Here is a 24,701-nt window from a genome sequence, read left to right as displayed (position 1 = left end):
CCAGTAGCCATGTGGGATTCAATGTGCTTAGAAGTCGTGTAATGAAACTTTTGATTCTTCAAGTGTACAACGTTAGTATATAAAGTTGAGTGATTATTAAGTATTTAGGTAATGCCTAGCACCAAATTCTCACTGTGTGAACGTGTGTATATATACAATACGTACATAAAAGGCAGAAGATCGTATGCGAAAACAAGAAGAAAATTTCGAATAAAGTTTTCAAACAGACCTGTGCCTTCTGCCAAAACAAGTAGATGACTCGCTAAAAGATTAAAAAAAAACAGGCTCAGTGAAGAATCAAAAATCAAGCAGAAAACATAGTGTTCTTACGCGGAACAATTGTCAGTTTATTTCCAACAAGATTCCACCACTCCTCATACAGCTGCCGTGTCAATGAGAGAATTGTGGCGTATTTTCGGTACGAGACTAATCAATAATAATTTGAGGCCTCCACGAATCCCAGACATAACACCCTGTGACGTTTATTTATGTAGAACACTAAAAGGTAGGGTTTATAGGAAAAATCCTCATTCTATAGATGAACTAAAAGACTATATACGAGAAGAAATTCAAGCTATCAATGATGTGGAACTTCAGAATGTTGTTCATTCGTTTATCAGAAGATGTCAGTGGCGGTAAACAGGGGCCATTTTCAGCAACGACTGTGAGCATGGCAAGTCCAAATTATTGAACATTTATTGTTAGTACTATTATATATTGGAGAAGCGCTAGAGAAATTGTTATGCGCTCGGTGGAAACCATGCAGAGCACGGCTGATTGGCGGGCCACTCTTTTCTGGGACATATGATGATAATAGCTCTGTATTATAATAAGTAGGCCTACAATAAAATTACCTTATATATTTAAAATAATAATTTAGTCTGTCAATAAAATCAGAACCAGTATTGCAATTCTTTAAATTGTGTAAAAATAATTAATATAAGTGACCAGCAACCTAACAGAAATGTTAAAAGTATTTTTTATATGTCTCCGGGAATTGTGAAAAAAATCTGTTAACCTTAGCTGCAGGTTAGAAATTGAAACGAAATTTACCTCAGTACAGTTAATTTCCATGTATCGTAATGCATATTCATCTGCTTCAACTAACAAGAACTCAAAACCATGAAGGTTTAGTATGTTGCCCACATAAAAATCATCTTGTGTGTAACATTTAGGTGGTTCAGAAGTGTATATATCTTGACCTGGTTTCTCAATTTTAGTCCGTTTAATGAATTCTCCACCAATAAAACCTGTAACAGCAAAGCAAAGATTAAGCTTCCAGTATAAAACTTGTCACGTTAACGAGTTGCTAATACCAATAACTACAAGAAGATGCAGGGTGGTGTAATGGTACGGTAGGCCTATTCATTTCACAGTGACTTATAAAGAAACTGATATACCAGCTTCCTATGGTGTACAGTTCATTATATCTCTGCCGGTAAGTGACTGGCAAATTTCAAATGGCTTATCTTAGTCTTGGGCATCAGAGCATTAAAAAGCATTGCGAACTTCTCTCTCTTTCTTTCCTCCTACTGTAAATGTGACGTTGCACAGAGGCACAGAAATATACTACAAAGATCTGGACCCTGGGAAAAGACTCTATAGGTAAATTGGTCTATACAACTGGCTTCATATGGGTGAATGACGATCAGTCAAGTACCTGCCATTAGCATAAAAAAACAATGTGTATTATGTTCAATGCATGCTAATTTAGACTACCAATAAAGAATCAGTATTTTATGAGTATCTAGTGATCGTACAAATAACATTTTACTCGTAGTTATTTAATATTCATTTTTGTTAAGAAATATTTATAGTGCAGAACACTTCTTGGACTTCTTGACAATAGTAGTCTATATTATGAAACAAGTTCATAATGTTATACGTTATGACATGAGTAAATTTTTAGGGAACGAATGAAGCAAGTTTCATAATTTTGACGAGTACAATAATTGTATAACATTATAAACGTGTTTCATACGTTATTTTTATACGACAGTATTATAAAACAATTAATAAAGAAATAACATCAGATTAATAAGTAATGTTGGATAGTTTAATATCATGGTCTATGAAGAAAGAAGTTGCTATGACAACCATGATGTATTACATAATATTATAGCAATGGCAAATCGTTTCATAATGTTAACTTTATGCAATCCTAGCATTAAAACAGGCTTGTTATGAAGCTATAAATCGTGCACAATTGGCTTAATTCCGACACTGATGTCAGAAAAGGTTATCTAGCAACTAGTGTTTCATGATATCATCGCCTTCACAACACAATTTTATGCAACGTACTTGTAAGAAAAAGCTTCAAAACAGCAGCAAATAACATTGTCTTAGAAACGGTTACTTACAGCGTATTCCGAATCTCACTGGACTGGTGGACAACAATGACGTCACGCTGCAGCAAATAGGAACAAAACTGCTGGAAGGATCAATGGCTATCATGGCGACTGTACAAGTTGTTGTCTGTGCTACGCTAGCAAAATTTTGCGAAATTTCCGTACTGCCATCTCGTTCAAAGAAAAGAGAGCATAAACAATTTATTTCTTGAACCGGTAGTAATAACTGGTCCATTGACATGTTCGCTCATAAGCCATTAACATATTGTTTTTACGTTGTGCTCATTACAAACAATACAGCAGAACACACCACCATGACACAACAGTGCACGATGTCATTCGTCTGCTAATTCCCGCCCTATACAAGAACCAATCAGATTCACTGATGGCGGCTGATGGAGACTGCCACCACCTCTGCAAGCTGATGGCACCGCTGCGACACCGGTGGAGCTTCAGTGAAGCCATTGGTGAAATTCGGAACACTGTGATGCCATCACATTGCTCAGCGCTGAGATTCGGAATATGCTCTTAGCAACCATACAATATATTACGTCATATTCAGTACTCATGTCTCTACTACGTTATAACATTACATTTTGTAAATTTTTAATAGTATTTTTACTTACTTGAATCCTAGAATAGCATAAAGCATATATAACACGTGTATAAACTTCATTATAAACACCCATGAAAATTAGCACACTTGCTTATGCTCACGCGCTAAACTTTCATTTGTGCCATAATTACCAAGATTATACAGTAGCATTGGCGGTTCGGTTCACTACTTTTATGACATTACGTAGTTTTCCAACAATTTAAACTATATCTCATTTCTGGAGGGGGGGGGGAACTACAGTTCTTTAAAGTAGATAATTACTTTAAAATGAGCCTGATGATGATAATGATGATTAATTATCTTTGAAAGAACATAGCGATATTTCCTTACATTATCATTCTGCCTTTCAATATTCTGCCTGAAAGCTAAGCTTAAGTTGTTGCCTAATTCCTGTTCTTCCAAGGACTAATAAGTCTAGGCAAGCATTCTTATGAGCAATAGATTCCCCGTGCTTCTTAATTTTCTGCGTCAAATGGCTTAAATCTGACACATCAGTGCATGTCCAGTTCGTATCTTTACTCTTAACAAATAACAGGCACGGGAAACAAAATAATTTATTTGTAGATTCACAACCTCAAATCCAGCTGTTTCTGTCATATATTTTTACATTAAAAGTCCTGCAAAATGTCTTGCTTCGGCTTCTTTGTGCTTGCTTTAAATCGAGTTGAGGTAATGGTCTTCCAAGCTTCTTTATTTTATACTTATCTTCCAAGATTAAAACTGAAAAATTTGTTATTTGTTTGTAAAAGATATTGAACACTATTAATTTTCTTTGAAAACGAACATTTGTCTGCCAACATAGATTGTTGGAGGCGACACAGATCACTGGAGGTTGTTTCTGAAGCAAATTTAGGATGCACATCGCTGCATACATGTTCAATAATTGATATTTAGAGAAGGCCATGTAGGAATATTGAATGAGTTATGGCAGCAAAACAAATGAGAATTGACAGGAATACACACTGATAAAGAAACTACTTCCTGATGATCATCGCCAGCATTTATAATTGCCGGCGATGTGCGTCTGGCGATGATCACCATAAACAAACCGTAGCTTTAGGGTTGCTGAGCTGGTGTGCGGACATAAAATTTGTTTCTGATGTACTGTCATTCAAGTTTTATTGAAAATTAAGATAGGAGTATTTTCTTTTATTTTCTCTATCTTTTATCCATTAAGCTTAATCTTTTATTTTATTTATGATGAAGTGTGTAACTTAAATTTCTTCTTATGGAACCCATTTCAGTGCTTCTCAATCGATTTTGATCCACTCAACACGTATAGTCACGATTCATTATAGTAAGTACGAATGGATTTAGTTAAGTGTCTTATAAATTTTTATTCTAGTGTATCCAAAAACTAAATTTTGTGTGAAAATTTGATTTATGATATGGTGCATATTACTTTGAAAAAAAAAATTCTTCAATTTAAGAAATATAGGCCTAATGTTACAAATTGTTCGAAAGTATTTACTTGTTAATTTATAATGTTATTACTACAAATTTTACGCCCTTTTTGGATTCCAACCTTTAAAAGCAATCACTTCAATTTCAAATTAATTTGTTGATTAGTCAACTGTCCGAAGACAGGTTGGAACCTCTTAAGTGACACCAGTAAGCAGTCACTCATAAGCCAGAAGATATCGGGGTAGGGTGGCCAGTTCCTTTCCTCCTCTAAATTAACTTAAACTGCTTTAAATTACTCAACGAAGCTTACCAAACAAATTGTCTTTGAAAAGGGAATAAACATAGTCTGAAATATATTTAAACTAAATGCAATGTTACAACAAAAGATAGTTTATATTCAACAAAATGCAACACAATTACCTGTATTATGGCGCGCATTTTCAAACACAGAAATGGTATCATCACAAAGGTAGTAACTGATGATGAACAGTCGATCCTTATTTGCTGGATTTTTGGATATCATTTCTGCTTTGAATCTTAGGATATAACCATCTAAACCTTGTCTGAAATGGAAACAAATTATTTTGTTACTGGTACCGGTACATCAAACGTTTGCTTATTAACAAGTCAAGATATTAAATGTCCTTGATAGACATGATTATTTGTCCCTATCGTAATATATAGTTTACAAGGCAATGCAGAGAATTCAAAGAAGCACAGAGGAAATTCCATAACACTTAACCAGTTTCATTTGTTTGGTTGCTCTCTAACTATCTTCTTTATGTAATATTCTTTATACCATAAGTGAGAAACATTTTTTTTATTGCAGAGCATTGATATATTCATCTTGATAACATCATCTAGGGCCTAACTAATTAAAAACCGCAACCACCTATAACACATTCAATCTTGTGATCCAACACAAGAGACATAGGTATAACTCTTCTTCCCTTATATTATTATCTGAAAGTTAGGGTCCAATGGGGTAAGATGATCAGTTACAAAGTCAAGTTGGTTTCACTTTAACCCTAAATCCTATATACCCAGATTGCTCGGCCTTATAGGGTTTGATGGTATCAACTTTTGTCAGGTTTACAATGCTGCCATCTAGTTTTTACATAAGGAGTCACGTCATAACTCCCATTTGAATTGCATTAACGACTGTACTGCCACCTCGTGTTCATTTACGGCAGACGGGTGGCGATCCTGGCGGTTGTTCTCTTCAAAGTGTTACCAATTTTAACATAGGGATGAACAATCTGTTATATATATGATCTAGGTTTGAACTATGTTTCCAAATTTAATTATCAACATGAAAGCTTACCATGCTTGATAGAAGAAGAAACAAAGAACTGCTGTTAAAATACGTCTTTAAGATAAAGAATTTTAATGGAAGAGCACATGACTATGTGATTTTGGGTAGAACCGCACCTTCATTATTCCCAGTTGAATTGGCTCGTACTTAATTATAAATGGCTTTCAGAGAACCTGAAGGTTCATTGCCACCCTCACATAAGCCCGCCATCGATCCCTATCCTGAGCACGATTAATTCAGTCCCTATCATCATATCCCACCTCTCTCAAATCCATTTTAATATTATTTTCCCATCTCCAGAGGTCTTTTTCGCTTCAGATCTTCAAACTAATACTCTATATGCATTTCTGGATTCACTCATACGTACTACATGTCCTATTCATCTCAAACGTCTGGATTTAATGTTCCTAATTATAATAGGTAAAGAATACAATGCTTGTAGTTCTGCATTGTGTAACTTTCTCCATTCCCCTGTAACTTTATCTCTCTTAGCCTCAAATACTTTCCTAAGCACCTTATCCTCGAACACTCTTAACCTCTGTTCCTCTCTCAGAGTGAGAGTTCAAGTTTCACAAGAATACAGAAGAACTGGTAATATAACTGAATCGGGGATTGCAGAAACAGCACATGTCACTATGTGTGGCGTATTGATTCTGCAATCAGCAATGAACTGATTAAACTGTTTTATAAGGTCTTTCAGTTTTTAAAGCATATTCGATGACAAAAGCTTCTCAACCGAATAATAGCAGGCATTTTCCATATTTATTCTGCGCTTAATTTCTTCTAGAGTGTCATTTATACTTGTTAGTATTGCTTCAAGGTAACTGAATATTTTCACCTTCCAAATCTCGTAACATTATTCCTTCGCTGTAGTCGCACCCAAGAATCAGTCCCATTCCAAGGCTTATGTTAGAGTTTCGTAACAAACTCTTTTTTATGGTGATGAGTTGTTAGCCCTTCACCCAATCCCAACCTGGAGAACCATTCCTTTATTGGCTGTCCGTGACTGCTTATTCATTCACTGCTACCCTCCATATCAGAAGGCTGTCTCCTCTAACCACAACCTGAGGAGACGCCATGTCATAGTGATAGGGACCCACAATACATGGTAAAATGGCTCATAGGTACTGGATATGAATCCATTGATTTAGGAGAAACTGCTATATACAAACATAGAGACAGATGCCATGATAAAAATGACTTCATCGGCATCAGAGATTCTGAAAATGCGCATTTCCGTAAGCAGTTTTTCTTTATACATTATTGTAATGACAGCCAATAATCTTGTCCACGCAAATACTATTCTAGTGTACCAGTATCATATTCAAATTAAGCTTTCAGGAATAACTCCCTGTAAAGTTAATTTGAATAATTTCGAGGAAAAATTGTTCTGGGGCCGGGTATCGAACCCGGGACCTTTGGTTAAACGTACCAACGCTCTCCCACTGAGCTACCCGGGAACTCTACCCGACACCGATCCAATTTTTCCCTCTATATCCACAGACCTCAAAGTGGGCTGACAACCGTCAAGCAACCAACATTTGAGTGCACACTAACTCTGTGTGACTTTAAATTGTGGTTTTCTGTTACGTACAGTGACGTGTATTATGCAAATTAAGCTTTCAGGAATAACTCCCTGTAAAGTTAATTTGAATAATTTCGAGGAAAAATTGTTCCGGGGCCGGGTATCGAACCCGGGACCTTTGGTTAAACGTACCAACGCTCTCCCACTGAGCTACCCGGGAACTCTACCCGACACCGATCCAATTTTTCCCTCTATATCCACAGACCTCAAAGTGGGCTGACAACCGTCAAGCAACCAACATTTGAGTGCACATTAACTCTGTGTGACTTTAAATTGTGGTTTTCTGTTACGTACAGTGACATGTATTATGCAAATTAAGCTTTCAGGAATAACTCCCTGTAAAGTTAATTTGAATAATTTGGATCGGTGTCGGGTAGAGTTCCCGGGCAGCTCAGTGGGAGAGCGTTGGTATGTTTAACCAAAGGTCCCGGGTTCGATACCCGGCCCCGAAACAATTTTTCCTCGAAATTATTCAGTATCATATTATTGTCAGAACATTTTTAAATTTTCAACAAGTAAGTTGTATATACGAAGTGACATTGTAGGTTGTACTAATATCCACACCATACCATTGTAATGATCTTATAAGTACAGTTATATTAATAACAGCAGTAGCAGTAGTAGTAAAACGAAGTACCTGTCTTTTGACAAAAATTTCTTGAAATCTCTATGAGGTGGAACTGGAATTACATTTCGGCAATTGGCAGCTGAGTCTTCATATGTACCATATCCATTATATGGTGGTAGTGGAGGTTTTTTTACCACAATTTCCTCTTCTATTTTGGGTCGTTCATGTGGTGCAAAATCATCTTTAAGAAAGGCAACGAAACCAATTAATGATTTCGCATCATATAATAATTTCTGTACTTATAGTCTTAAAATTCTGGAAGTACCGATATTACTCTTTAAGCTGGCAAGTGATATAAATTATATTATATCCTTATTATAATTTGAGGGGTTCCAAACCAGACATGACTAAGTCACATGAAATAGTTTCGGAGATATTCAAGGTTTAAGGTCAACTGTGAATGATTAAATCCATACGGTGCCAAAGTTATTCTCACAATTTCAGCCTCCAGCAGTTATAGAAACAATTATTCATGCTTGTCACAAGATACAGGCAGTGGTTTAGTTGGAGCGAAATGCTGTTCTGGAAAATAAAAATGTAGCCTATGCATGTCGGAAACATGAGGATGCCAAACTTGACACCCAATACGAGTCCATGTGGCAATTGTTAAATTGATAAGGTGAGTTCCTGTAAATATTTTTTTCAACTAAATCACTGGGTACAGGTAGATTAAGAGAGGAAGGTGTTTTTGAGATAAGAAGCGTAATTCTTGTGATATTGTGGAAGAGTCATGTCTGACTTGAAACCTTTCCTCACGAATACCATACGAGACAAAACTACAGTTTCTTTCTAAATACTCCCAAATGCCACACAACTGCTGGATTAAAACACAGCAGAAATTTTGGACCCAAAATATATAATGCATTAATAAGAGCTTACCCTAAGCTAAGTACACTTAACACACATAGATTTAAGAAACAAATCAGATTAATTATTTAATTGTTTAAGCTAATTGAATTAAAAATTGATACTCTAATATTTATGTACTTTTGTATTTTCTATTTGTATATAGACCCTATTATTACATGCTGTATGTATTTTACCATTTATTAATGTTATTGTGCTCAATGAACGCTCTTAATTTTGTGATATATTTTGTATAACTGATCTGAACTGCGCCCGAGCACGAGCTTCTGCTCTTTCAGGCTGCAATGCCTAATGTAGCACAAGTGTAAAGTATTAAATAAATAAATAAATAAAAATAGCAACTACTTCATAATGAAACACGTTACAAATTAGTTGAAGAATACCCTTAGATTTACGATATATTACAAGGTTATGTATGATATACTTTGTTAGATAGGCCTACATACTTCTGTATATCAAGAGAAATGAAGACAATTTACCTATCCATCCGAATGCCTAATGAACTAAGCATTTTCAAATTAGCACACAAATTAACAAAAAAGATAAACAAATGGAAAGAACAGATTAAAATACGAGAGAAAGAAGCTTGCATTCCATAAATATTGGAAGGTCAACAAGAAGATAGGCTATATAGCTTTACTGGTAACAAATACATACCGGGTATCGTAAAGTGTGTCATAATTATTAAAGTAACTTATCTAAGATATACCGGTACCAGTAATTGAATTAAACATTACAATAATAATACACTAAAACTACAAACTAAGGAAAAATCAATAAATTGACAAAAACAACAACAACAGTAATAATAATAATAATAATAATAATAATAATAATAATAATAATAATAATAATAATAATAATAATTCTGATTCATTACTAAAGGTGAGTGTTTATGATTTATTATAGAGGTAGCTATATTAGCCCTACATTTTATTTTCATATCGATTTCACTTTAATTAATTGTATTTCGCAATTAAAATATACTGTATACAGACTATGTAAAAAAATTTAAAAGGGTATTGAGAAGTAGCTAAAAAAATTAGGAAAAATTTTGTTTGGTGATGACTCAGAACAATGATGATTTTTTGACGATGATGATGATGATGATGATGATGTTGAAGATGAAGAAGATGAAGAAGGCGAAGAAGAAGAAGAAGAAGAAGAAGAAGAAGAAGAAGAAGGAGGAGAAGAAGAAGAAGAAGAAGAAGAAGAAGAATCAATACAGGATATAGCATACCAAGGCCATATTTCTTGGAATAATACTCTTTGGTAAAAGGATCACAGTCAGTGATGACAATCTTCCTGTTGAAGACATTAATTGCAGCTCCAATTGCCAGATCACAATCTTTGTAATATTTAACAGGCTGCTGGCCGCAATTTAGGGCATCTACTAAATAGCGACCTTTAAGAAAGCCTGTACTCAGAACATTCAGCACAGTATATTGGTCATCATATCCTGGAGTTGGAAGCTCCTTGAACATCTGTGCAACAAAAAATCTTTGTATTATTATTTCTTCGGAAAAAAGTGTAGTGTGTCAGTATATTAAAAAACAAAACATAGAGAAGTCAATGCCACTCTGGCCCTCCTGAACTCTACAAATTTCACCCCACATACTTCATAATCATAATCATTTATTGCATTCACTAATCGTATACATGGTATGGCAGGTAGGTGCTTTTCCCCCTGATTTCATCTCGTCAAAAATATGACAGAAGACAGCAATATCAGTTACCTTTCAAAGTTGCATAATTTCAACTCCTATATCAGTACACTTTAACATTTTAACTTTATATACTATATGGAGACTGCAATTCACTGTATTTGGGATTGTTACCTATATTATTTATCAGGAATAACTTCTTGTTATTTTTTTCCACAATGTTAATTATAACACCAGATATGTTATGTTCAGCTCTTTCAACTGTCAAATACTTCTAGCCAGGTATACTCTGTTGAATCAATTTCTAATATCGTGTATGGATTATGTTGATGATCGATCCAAGGTCTGTTAACAATAAAAATTTAAGAGCAACTTTTTGGTCAAAGTTTTTGGCTACAATACCAAACCTCAATCTATTAGCAATCTCAGCCTTCATATGGAATCCTGATATTATGGGCTGAACATTTTCAACTGAAGTTTAACATTTTGTGCATAAATCACTCTTTGTTCCATTCTTAATTATTCTGTATTTCCTACAAATTTGTAGTTTGTAACATCTGATCCTGAATATCATACAATGAAATTATCATCAACGCTAGAGACACAAGTAGCATCATCATTATTATTATTATTATTATTATTATTATTATTATTATTATTATTATTATTATTATTATTATTAAGTGTATGCAGGATATTAACATTATTATTATTTTATTATCAGGTTTTACAGTATCCCAAGACATCTTCCTGTATTAACACAAAATTGTGTGTGTCTATTGCCTACCCACTTCACTTTGCATGATTCGGGTTCCACATACTGCGGATAGATGACAGGATTGTGACCCATTTTCAAATTGCACACCACTTCAGCGGGCCACGTTATGCATGATGTGTATCTGCTATGAAGAGTTATGTCGTGGATTAGGGTGAGTGTTCGGTTTAGTGTAGTGTAGGGAATGGGTGAGGATGATAATGATGATGATGAAGGGAAAACCCGGTGCCAGCACGTAGCCTACTCCTGTCAAATAGCACCATGAGGGCCGCCAAGCTTAACGTCCCCATCTGACGGACGAATCACTATCCACAGTGACATATGCCTTCCCTTCATATGCACTGAGGAGAGATTTGGAATTTAACCCAGGCATATTGGTGCACAATTTAGTGATTAGAATTTGTGCACTGCCATCTCTACTAGTCTCCCAAGGTACTGACTCTAACGGGAATCGAACCCAAGCCAGCTAGTGTGGAGGCAGACACGCTATCACAGAGCTAACTAGGGGGGTTGCACAAAATTGTAAAATTTACCATATGAACAGAATATATTATAATATGAAATGTGCCATTATATAATATAAAATATACCAGTACACTTTTCTGGTACTTACTCAAAAGAGAAAGAATAAAAAAGAAAATACTTATCGGTGTAGTTACACAAAAAAGCAGATATTTATTTTACCTTGGGCAGTTTGCATCTCTGGAGGAACATGAAGCCAGAGTCTCTTCCAGAATTGGGCGGTATGTTCTCTTTAATTTCAATTGTGTCATCAGCCAGGAAATAATGAATCTCAAGATTATGTAACATACCATGGGCACTCTCTCGATCATCCCAGTAGCCATAAAATCTTAATACTTTACGATCAAAATCGAGAAATTGTCCCAACTTGTCTATAAATTTGTTAGGTTTTTTTGGGGCCATACCTTCAGACATCTGTAAGTAAATAAATTACAATAATTGTAAGCAAGGAGTAAAATGAAATTTATAATGATATGAAATACTAACGTTTTATAAACTAATTTAAGGGACGACTGTACTTCCATATCTTACAATGTTAAATTCCTCAATTTTGGGTGCACTTTTCTCAGAAGTTATAAAAGATACAAATGTAGAAAAAATGAGGCATATGTAACATACCCGTACCTTAATATATACAACCAGTCAAATAAATTTAAAATTCCAATGAGCAGTTGACAAAAAAAAAAATTCATTGGTAATATTTTTTGCATTAAGAATTACTACAAATTACTTTTTTACTTTTGCTGAAGATGGAAATAATCTTAATTTTTTTTAATCTACTGTGTAAAATGCCATCACATTGATATTATATATTAATTTCAGCTTTCTGGGTACAATACTTTCTGAGGAAAGTGCACCAATGTCACAAAAATAAGAAATTGCAGAAAAATGCCGTCAAAGTTTCCATATCATGCAATGTTAAATTCCTCAATTTTGCCAGCATTGTTCTAAAAAGTTATAAAAGATACAAATGTAGGGAAAATAGGCCATATGTAACATACTTTTATGTATAGAATTGGCTGAATAAATTAAAAATTTCACTGAGTAGTTGGCAAAAAAAAATCATTGATAACATTGTTTGCATTAAGAATTACTACAATATTTTTGCTGAAGATAGTACTAAAAGCTGACAATTAGAAGAAATAAAATCATATTATCATTTTACACATATTAAATTACCGAAAAACGATAAAAACCAAAATTTTATTTTTTTGTCAAACTTCGGTGTACAGACTTCCCTTAAATTATTCTATGATTACATAATACCTGATTCAGATTTAATTAGATTGATCTATTGCAGTTGGTGGAATAACTAGTTTCTTGTTGGAATAGTTTGGGTCCAATTCCATTCACCTTCTCATCAAATGAGCTTGACATTATATTCGGAAGAAAAAGCAACAGAACAAGATGACGATTTTTTTTATGGAGGAGGGGTCTGAAGGCTTGCACCGTAGCCTGAGGCTTATTGTGCTTACCACTCCTGTTCTGTGAATGATATTTTTCGCTAAACAGTCGTGCTCTTGTACAAATACAGCAAGCTGTACTGTGAACTTAACCCAGGCTATAGTAATGACGAGATATGCGAATAAATGATGACGAAATGAGTCCGAGGTCCAAAGTCGTAAGTTACCCCGCTACATGATGTGTGAAATTGAAGTAAATTACGGTATTGAAACAGTAACCTGAATAATACATTTAAATTGTCACGTTGTCTACATATTACAACCATTATTTTATATAATACTGATATCATATAAGAAAACACACTTTTATTAATTAATATTCAGGCGCTTAAAAGAATGCCTCGTCAGATTCTAAAGTACCAGCTAATGGGTAAGAGATCCTTTGATCGACCCTTCAAATGCTGGATAGAAACCGTAATGGACCCCTGGATCCAAAACATGCAAGGATGTACGGCAATAAAATAACCCCCTTCTCCCCAATACCATAAATATCAGACTGAAATTAATATATTGTAACTCTAATACAAAACAAGAATGTAACTTTTATTGTTACGACAATAATCACTTTCTATAATTGAATGTAAACACTTCCGTCAACAATGGGATTTCCACTCTACACAGTAACACAGTATTCGTTATTGCACTCCACAGACGACAATGACAATTTACTTGGATTATTGAGAACAACAATGTACTGCTAATCTTAACTAATGTTCACAAAGCACTATTTACAAATCAGAACTATCAGTTCTCAGTTCACAGTTCGTTTGCCTTGGCTAGTTCTTCTAGCTCAGTCACTCGAGTTCACAGTATCTCGAACCCCAGACCTTCAGAGACGGTCCACTGAACTTCGAACTCAGGTCCCCCAACTGCGGTCCACTGCACTCAAACTCAGGACTTCCGGCTCCCACAGTTACGGACACAACTCAAGTCGAACTCCGGTCTCGAAGCTGGCTTCACTGCTACACAAGACTGCCTTGCTGTCCAAAACTAGCAATGACTGCAACTAACTAACTGCTCAAGTTCACTCGCGTGTCGTATTTATAACTAAACCATAGTTTCCAGAGAGTACGATTTCGCGATCAATCTAAAGATGCCGAGAAGATGGCACCTCTAGATTTCTCTAGATTTCTTCCCTCAGTCGCAGGCGCATTACTTCCCCCTCTCTGCCGCGGAACAGCGTGTCGCCTCCTCTCCTCTCCTCTCCACGCCTCGCGCCGCCTCCCAGTGCTCCATGGAGCCCGTGTCGTCTCCCGCGCGACCTGCCCTCTTGCGGGAAGCGTGGTCGAGTCTCGATGTGGCTGTCACAATATGTATAATTTTTTCCTACTAGGGTGGTAAGATTAACCCTTCCTCACCATCAGTACACCACTGCATACATCACTTGAAATTACATGTCATAATCTCGACATTTAAAGGAAATCAGTACCTGTAACTATCAATCTTGTCCACCTCTGTGGAGTAATGGTTTTCATGTCTGACCATGAAATGAGCGAGCCAGGGGTCAAATTCTGGTTGGCATAAGTTACCTGGTTGGGGTTTTTTCCGAGGTTTTCCCTCAACCTTTTTCGAGGTTTTCCCTCAACCAATTGAAGCAGAATTGCGCGTTATTTGTTGTAATGTGTTCGAGAAAAATATGCATTAAAACAGTTTTCATGAAAAGAGAATATTAATTTTATTATTTTAAAACCAATAACAGAGTTTATAAGAGAATATAAACCCGTTACTGAAACACATAATAGTAAAACCTAGCAGAGTATGCTATAATAAGAAGTTTAAGATATTGGGTTGGGGTTGAAGTGCATCGAGAGGATGTAATTAATATATAATTTTGTGATAGGAACATACATTTTATTTAACCCCCACCCCCAAGAAAAAAATCCAGCGTAAGCTATTTATTGCTGCCAGTCCTATTAGCTATTGGTTCATACCCCTCAATTTTGCTCAGTGGATTTTCTCAACTTTGCATTGTAATTCACTTTTACAAAAATACATACATACATACATACATACATACATACATACATACATACATACATACATACATACATACATACATACATACATACATAAATACACACATACATACATACACACATACATACATACACACATACATACTTAAATGTTCTGCCCATGGGCAGGTCTTTCACTGCAAACCCAGCATTCTCCAATCTTTCAATACATAATGCTTCTAAAAATATTCTTTATATCAGAACACTCGAAGGAATGATGAACGGGAGAAGAGTTTGGGGCAGAAGATATCAGATGATAGACAACATTAAGATTATGTGGATCAGTTTTATTTATTTATTTAATCTGACATGATTAAGGCCATAAGGCTTTCTCTTCCATCGTAACAGATAGCATACATAAATACAAAAGATACAAACACTGATGAAAATAATACAAATTAATATGCGGAGACTAAGAGGAAGAAAAGAATAGAAAAGATTGCTGAGTTTGCAGTGAAAGACCCTACCCATTGGCAGAACACTTATGTATATATATTAGAACAATAATTATTATTAATCTTTTTTCGTTCAGTGGATTATTTTGTACCATCTATATATTAAGTTTTTCAGCTTATATTGTTTACAACATGCGTATTGTCCCTCTTACTATAACGGTTGATGATGATTTGAATTACAGATACCACATGCAAAAGAAAAAGTGCCATAATTTTTAATTACATCATCTATAAGCACCACTTTATGAATTATAATTCACTGTAATTACTGTCAACAGAGCCACAATAAATTAACTGTGATTGGTTATAGGTTGGTTACTTGGTACTAGTAGCTATTGCTGTCTTTAAATGGGGTCACTTGAATCTTCTTACACTCTGCTAGTCTGTTGATATCAAACTGTTCGGAATTGATTACTGTTGATTATATGAAGGGATCATAAGCATAGCTAAATTATGACATGAACGTTCCTTTTGCTGTAAGCAAAAGATTCCAGTAAGTTACTGTACCAGTAGTTTTAATTTACCGTACTTATAAAGGAAGCCATGCTAACTATTTTTATTGCTTAGGAGGTTATAATAATCAGTTCAATGTGTGCTAAAATGAAAACTAAGTTTCAAATTACCTAGTTGACTAGTTTCGGCTTTGTGTCAGCCATCTTCAGAACTAGTGAGGTCCTTGAAAGTGGTTATTATGACTATATTCCTAAGTGGTATAAAATGTTAAAAGTGTCTAAACAAGATATATAATCAAGACAAAACAAGTTCTATAATACACAAACACAGGTCCACACGAATCAAAGCTCAGAAGAAGGAAGAATCTCACTAGTTCTGAAGATGGCTAATACGAATCCGAAACTAGTCAAGTAGGTAATTTACAATTTAGTTTTCATTTTAACAAATGAAAGCAGTTATTGTAACTATATTCCTAAGTAATATAAAGTGTTGGTAATTGTAACTTACAAGGACTCCACTTCGCCATATTTCGTTAATTTGATAGTGGGTTTCAGTGTCGCCAACATAGTAATAATACTACACACCTAATCAAACCTAACCTAACCTTCTACCTGTAGCAACATTCCTCACGTTAGTATCATTTCGTTTGCATGTATTGGCAACCCTGCTACTCGTGCTGTGTGCAATATTCGTTCAGTGGCCGGTAATATACTCCATCTTGGTGTGCCTAAGCTTGATAATTACTTAAAGTGTTAAAAGTGTGTAATCAAGATGTATATTTTTATTACTTTTAAGGATTCATCAGTTTATGCTAGATATGACGCAGTGAATCTTGGACCTAATGACAAGCACAGAAACTATTCAACAAAAAATGAGAACGACATTAAAATTGTATAATTACTGTTTTAAATGCCTTTGATTGAGGTTTTCGCAGATATGTAATCTATTATCAGACAGTAGCCTATATCTCGCTTGACGATATGTGTCAGAGGAAGAACAATTGTTTGTATACATCTGAAGTCTGATTAATGTAATATGTAGCTAGTCGGCGATATATGCAATGGAGGGGGAAAGACACTAGCCACCCTACATAATTATCTCCTGGCCTAGTTGCCTCATAAGTGGTGCCTTCTCGGTATCACTTGTGAGGTTCAGACCTGTCTTTGGACAGTTGACTAAACAACAAAACAACTGTTTTAAATGAGAAATAATTTCCTTGTTCTAGCAGAAGAATTGAAGATATTATATAGGCCTAATATTAATAAGGATTTTCGAATCAAAGAAACGTACATTTTTATTGATACAATTCTGCAGTAAATCAATTAGAAAATAATTTATACTGGAAAGCAAGAAGGCAAATCGAAACTCTCTAAGAGATCATGCATTAAACAATATCATGACAAATTTACCTTTTCTCTCTGTACAGTATAAGGATCAGGTGGCATAGTGATTGGATCAGGCACGTGAATTCCAAGTCGATTAAGAAATAGTCTCGTGAATTTGTCACAGTTTGTGATCTTGTACACTCGACCGTACAATTCCACCTCTTTCCCAATATTGAAGTCAAGAATATCGTAGAAGTCTTCATTCCTTGGAGGTGGAAAGGGAATTCTTTGTCGACTAATTAAAGTTCCCTGAGGAATTCCACTGTTGCTGACTGTTGGTTCTAGAACTTGAACTGTTCCATCTTCCATAAATAAAAAGATCTTTACTTTTCTAACATGGTAAGCATAACCTTGTCTTTCTTCAGCAGTTTCTTGAAAGTACGCATCAAAACACAGGACCTGAAATCAATAATCAATCAATCTTCTTAATGTATCCAGCTGTTTGCTGACAACATAAAGTCCACTATAGTCCACTGTAGTCTATTGAAATCAAGAATAAAAATGTTATAATAAATTATGATTTGTGTTTTTTATACAACATTCTCTTAATATTTATATTTATCCTTTCAATTCCTACGCATTTTATCATGCCTTAGGACATTGGCCTTCACCTTTTGTAGACAGAGGACTATAATTTTATTACTCATAAATAGGGGGCGGATGCTGATGAAAAGTCATCTTCTTATTATTCACATTAGGACGATGCCTATTACTATAGAAATATTAATATCAACGTAAAAAATTAATTTCTTATATTGCATTTTTTTGCATTTTTCGACATTTTTGAACCAATAGATCATTTTTATAATTTTTTTTTGGCATTTTTTGGTCATTTTTAATACTTTGAAGAACTATTAGATCATTTGGAATGCATTTTACTCTCTTCTTTACCAATAGATCTGTTAAATCTTTTTCTAAGCAATTAAGTCAGTAGTAATTACCCAATGAATAAGTGAATAACAGTGAAGTTTGAGTTTTATGCTTTGAAACAAACTCTAAAGTCCATCCCTCATTACACTTGAAGGCTTCACCTCACACAACGGAAATAATATAAAATGCTTGACAACAGCTTAGTTTAAGTGAGGGCTTTGACCACTACTGTTCTTTTGTCAGTTGAAGGGTGTCTTTAGAATTTATGTTTGGAAGGGGAGAAACTTACACTGTGTCTGGACAGGACGTTGTGTTCCCATGGAAGGAAAGGGACAGTATTTTTAACACAAAGATTGCAAGAATGCAAGCTGCATCCACAATTTGTTTTGTCATTCACACTCCCCCACCTGGAAGATCTGGTAACAAAAGTGAAGAACGGAAGTAGGAGGAGATGGAGAATGAAGGCATGACATGGACCACCACCGATTGAAACACATTGAAATCTATGGTTTTCCCTTAAAGCCTTCATTTTTTTGCATGCCCTTTTCCTTTATCTTAGCCAAATTCCAGAAAGTTGCCTCCTCTCTCCGACATTTGCAGGTCAGTCATTGAAACAAGGTGACTAATTTTTAAGAAGTTGTGGTGCGAATACTTTGAATAATATTTAAATGTAATTTTCTCTTAATTTTGTCATTTTTTCATTAGTTTAAGGGCATTTTAATGGTCATTTTAAGTAGATTTTTAGGTCATCAACATCTGCCCCCTACTCATAAATTACTAAACGCATTAAGCTACCAGTATGTATTTTCTACTTATATACTAGGTCAATGAAAAGACAGTAAAATTATAAATAAGCTATGATTATTACATAATGTGCATTACAGTATGTTACTTTTACGAAGGCACAGTAATACAAGAAATTAAAACAAAACCGGAGGTTCATTGCCATTCTCACATAGCCTGCCATCGGTCAAGACGTAGGTGAGAGGGTAATATTAAAACGAATTTGAGGGAGGTGAATATGATAGTAGAGACTGGATTAATCTTGCTCAGGATAGGGACCAATGGCACACAAGTATAAATTTAATAAGCTTTGGATTGAAGTCTATTATTGATAGTATACCTAATTACAGTATCCATTTTCCACACTGAAATACGGGACTTTATTTAAAAATCTTGGTCTCCCCAAAGGTATTTTCCCCTCAGGTCTCCAACTAACACCCCATAATCATTTCTGGATTCACCTATACGTGTTACATGGCCTGCCTATCTCAAACGTCTGGATTTAATGTTACTAATTATGTTAGGTGAAAAATACAATGCGTGGAGTTCTACGTTGTGCAAATTCTAGCACATTGGAAGAACTAAAAGAAAACATAAGAAATTAAATCAGAAACATTACAGTGGCCAAACTTAATCGTATCAATCAGAATTCGTTTTCCTGATACAATACTTGTTTAGCTACAGGCTGTTTTTATTATGTTTATCTTTTTCTGCAATTATGCAACAGTCAAACAGTGAAGAATATTACAACGTGAAGAACTGTACAATTTAATTGCTGTTTTTATTCTTGTAATTACTTCTTTCCATTTCATAAAAAATGCGACACAATATAAAGATTTTACTGACATGTATAGTTAACAAAGAAAGCTGATTTTCATTCATACTACCAAAATTGTATTGGCTAGTAAAATAAAAACTGGAGAAAAAGGAACAAATTTGTTAATTTTCTGAGGCATAATTTTTAAATTAAAAGGAATTGTGTGATAAGATTATTAAATATATTTTAATCGAGATGATAACCTACATTGGCACTCAACAAAAATTCTGATACACTTTACGAGATAATACTTTTTGTACTAACCTGTTTGTCAAATGCAATCCATGCTGGAAGTTCGGCAACTTCTCCTCTTGGAAACAAAGAAGGATACTTTTTTGGTTTTGTGTAAGGTAATGGTATCCCACCAATACCAGGTTTAATTTTCTCCGCTAGGATTGGTAAATTATTATACACTTCAAAATGTTGTGACTTGTGAAATTTGGTTTGTCCAATCTGAAATTAAAAAACATTGAGATTTAGTAGGTACATTACGATTTAGGCCTAAATTCTGATATAGATATAATGGAATACACAGCTTTCTGTGCCAGGAAAAAGGTTTCACTTATTAATGCGTCATTCGAAGTGACAGGGCAAATAACAGTCCACTTGGTGGTGATTCAGCACGCCAGCTTTCAGCAATAAAGTGTCGCTACTTACACATTACAATATTGTAATATACTGACTTATCTGATAAGTACTAGATCTGTTGATTAAATTAAGATCTGCTGTTCTAATATGTGCTGCATTGGCACAAACTAAACTAAACTCTATTAAATAGAAGTTAGCTGTATACTAATGCTCTGACCTGACGTGTTTTCAGCCTGTATTATCTGACCATATTATGTAATACAAAATATTCCCACGTTTAATTCAGGGAAAATCGAGAAATATACTCATTGTTTCATCGGCAGTTTCATTTGATTCACAACATTAAAAAGCCGACCTGTTTTCTGGTGTACTATTACATTAATATTTAGTAGTGCATAAAGAAGCTCGGTTCGTTAGTTATCATCTTATTAACAAGTGCATTGAAATTGGTTAATAGATATTTTTCCATTTTACTGCTAGATTGCTGGATTCTGTCATCAGAAATCCAGGACAGATGATGATATTGCATATCTTAACGTAACTATTATATTTGCAATAGAACTGATTTTATGTATTTCAACTAATTATACAGGGCCTAAACTTTTAATTTTGTTACATTTTTGCTAGATTACCGTATGAAATTTCGTTTGAATTATTGATAAAGTATAGAAAAATAATTCCATATACCACCTGATCTATACAGAAAATTTCACGATAACACAGTGTTTAAATTCTATCAATAATAAATATGTAAATAAATATTTTAAATATAATTTCTAAATGAGTCTCAAAATGGAATGTTACGGTACCATTTCTTCAAAGAAAACAGAATACACAGTTTTTTCACCAAAATGCTCTTTAAAAAAACTAACACAAAGGTAGACTACCGGTACTATTAAAAAAAAAAACTAAAAAAACTATCAGCCAACTTTAACTATAAATAATGAGCAACTAGCAATCAACAAAAATCCCAAACTTTTTGGCGTCACACTTGATAGAAAATTATTATGGAAAAACAATATATAACACTGTATAACACTGTATGAAAGACTTAACCTGTTGAAAATCATAGCAAGCAGGCAGTGGGGATCAGACACCTGAGTCATGAGGCAATTTTATCTTGGATATATCAGAACAAAATTAACATATGGCTGTGAAAATTGGGGACATACAGCACATTCAAATACTGGTATAGTGAAATTGATAATAATACAAAACTCAGCACTGAGACTTTGTTTAGGAAGTTGAACCTTTTACCTACCACATACAAAAAGGAATGCTCATAAAATTTTAAAAAAGCTACAGTTAACATCACCACAACATCCACTACATGCATTGAATCCAGACCTCAAAGCTCCAAAACAGTCCTTCAGATATGCAATCAGTCAAGCACCCACCATAATGAACACATACAACACAGCAAAGATCTCAGTGACTCATGACATACTTACCTGGGAATGGAAGAAGCCAAGAGTCTTTCCATCTCTAACAAGCAACAATATAAAACAAACCAACAGTGAAATATTAAAGGCAGAAGTACTTGAGATGATCAACAAAATATATGATAATCATTTTCATACAGATGGATCACTATCTGAAGAAGGCAAGTCTGGAGCTGGATAATATATCTCTTCAACATATGAAAAGTACTTCACCTCATGCTCTCCTGTTTCAAGCCATGACAGAGTTATTTGCTATTGATGCAGCTCTCTAGTACTGCAAAGTTTCTCATTATAGACAGATCTGGATATTTACAGACTCCTTTTAATGGATACCAGGCCACTGTGGAGTGCAAGGTAACGAGACAGCAGAAGAAATAACAAAAACTGCATCAAACCTTTTACCAATACCACTATCTACAGATTCCCTTGGCAGGATAATAAATGTTCATAACATGATAAATAAGCAATGGACAGGAGATTGGTTAAGTGGACAAAGAGGAAGAGCACTATGGAAAATTTTGAAACAACCCAACAATATTAAACTCTACTGCGATATTCTCAGATAGGTACAATCTTTTGCTGCACGGACTAGATTTGGACACCTTGTTCTGAAAGCTTTAAATTATCAGAATCATCACTACCGTTTGTAAAAATATGTTTAACAGAAAAAGAAACAATAGAACACATCCTACTTTAATGTAATAACACCAACCATAAAATGCAGGAAAGAATGAAAAATCACTCCTTACATGAAGTTCTCACCAATCCACAGCTCTGGAAAACTGCATATTTGATTTACAATGGACATCGTGTAATCAGCTTATAGCTGGACACATGTATTAAGAAGTAAGAAGTTACATATTAAAAACCAAGAATCATTTAGTAGAGGTAGGGACCATAGGCTTATCTGCTAATTAAAATATTAATAATTTTATACTTACAACTTACAAATGACCTTTAAGGAACCCGGAGGTTCAGTGCTGCCCTCACACAAGCCTGCAATTGGTCATAATTTTAATACCGGTACAAGACAAAAATCTGATCTACCCTCTGTTAGTCTTAGCTATTATAAAAGAGTTCACTATTCATGTATTACAGTTTTCAATGCACTGCCTAATTACCTTAAAGCTTTGAAGGGCCATGGGAAGATTCAGATCAGAACTAACCAAATTTCTACATACATATACTTTCTACACAGTTTATGAATTCTTTATGCTTGTAAATTGAATTAATCTACTTGTTATATGTTGTAAAATTTTGTGTAGCTCAACTGATAAATTGTATTATGATGTAAATTGAATTAATCTGCTTGCTACATATTGCATATTTTACGTCTTGTTCAACTGATAAATTGTTTATGCTTATAAATTGAATGCCCTATTGTTTATTCTTATAGAGCCATCAGCGTAGCTCAGTTGGCAGATTCACTTGACTTCTTATCCGAGCTGTTGGGTTAGATTTCCACTTCGGTTGATTAACTTACATGGTTGAGTTTTTACCGAGGTTCTTCCCAACCATGAGAAAAACTTTATGTAGGTCTACTGGTAATCTATACCATGGCATGATTGTGACTATAATAGTATTTAAATTCATTAATATGTCACATCAACCGACGTGTATACGTCACTAAAACATCGTAAGATGAAGATTACATTTGTAAAGTTTCTTTCAACCCATAAGCAGTGCTGTCTAGATCAGACGCTATGGACAGTACTCTATAACAGAGTCGCCAGTATGAAAGGGACCGGAGAACAGGAAGTTGCAGGTTCGATTCCCGCTCGAGGTTGTGAAATTTTTCTTTCATACCATAGCATGATTGTGACTATAATAGTATTTAAATTCACTATAGCAAATCCTCAGCCTCACCTCATCTCAACAAGAAATTGTATGACAAAGGTTCAATGCTAATGTAAGATCTATGGAATGCAATAAATGAAATGAAAATGCCTTCCTCTTCTGCAGTAATGAGAAGAGTTCTGAACCAAGTCACTATTGCTAGTGTACCGGTAGCTTACTTACACATCTAATAATTCAGTAAGTTAGACATAATTTTTCTTATTTTACAAAAACTTGCCAAACATAACCTCTTAACCCAACAATATTAGGCTACAAAGTAACATTGTCTCTTAATAACTGATATAAATGTCACAAAATTATGTCATGTGAACCCAATCACACTGCAATAAGAATAAATTACGGTATTGTCATGGATGTAGCCTATATTTTGATCTCTACATAATTTAATTTATTCGAGAAATATACCAATATTTCTTTTATTTATGTACATGTCTCAACATAAACCACGTTATTTAATATCTTTAATTAAATACATAACCTGACTTCTAGTTTAACCAGTAATTTCAAATAGTAGGCTGCCAACCTTAACCTCAAACTTTTTGCAAGTCATAAATTTCTATTGAACACAAAATTATTTACAGAAATGTATAGCTTTTTATACATATTTGCATGTTAATTATTAAACTAATATACCGGTATATATATTTAAGAAAAGTCATGATCATTAAGCGTTTTGACATGTCACTTCCTTACATTTGTTTTATAGGAATTTCCTGGCAGGAGTGGTAACCGAATATTTCGAAGCATTTTATCTAAGAAAAATAATGTCTTCCAAGGTTGTAAAGAATAATATTTGTCAAACTATAAAAATAGACACAAGCATAATCAATCTGTTCCTAACACATTAAT

General features: G+C 34.4%; 1 protein-coding gene across 1 annotated transcript in view; it reads right to left on the bottom strand.

The window, feature by feature from the left end:
• LOC138703389 (EF-hand domain-containing family member C2-like) overlaps window positions 1-24,701 on the bottom strand; it is a 49,844-nt gene that overhangs the window by 22,792 nt on the left and 2,351 nt on the right. The window contains exons 3-9 of the mRNA XM_069831216.1: window positions 20,230-20,418; window positions 17,520-17,894; window positions 11,887-12,138; window positions 10,004-10,247; window positions 7,906-8,077; window positions 4,789-4,931; window positions 1,054-1,250 (exon numbers count right to left, since the gene is read on the bottom strand). Of these exons, the coding sequence (XP_069687317.1) occupies window positions 1,054-1,250; window positions 4,789-4,931; window positions 7,906-8,077; window positions 10,004-10,247; window positions 11,887-12,138; window positions 17,520-17,804 (1,293 nt within the window). The 5' untranslated portion in view covers window positions 17,805-17,894; window positions 20,230-20,418. The remainder of the gene's footprint in view (window positions 1-1,053; window positions 1,251-4,788; window positions 4,932-7,905; window positions 8,078-10,003; window positions 10,248-11,886; window positions 12,139-17,519; window positions 17,895-20,229; window positions 20,419-24,701) is intronic.

This window comes from Periplaneta americana, chromosome 7 (genome assembly GCF_040183065.1).
Source record: "Periplaneta americana isolate PAMFEO1 chromosome 7, P.americana_PAMFEO1_priV1, whole genome shotgun sequence".
Lineage (NCBI taxonomy): Eukaryota > Metazoa > Arthropoda > Insecta > Blattodea > Blattidae > Periplaneta > Periplaneta americana.
The sequence above is the reverse complement of the archived record's forward strand: the minus strand, read 5'-3'. Positions and strand labels throughout refer to the sequence as shown.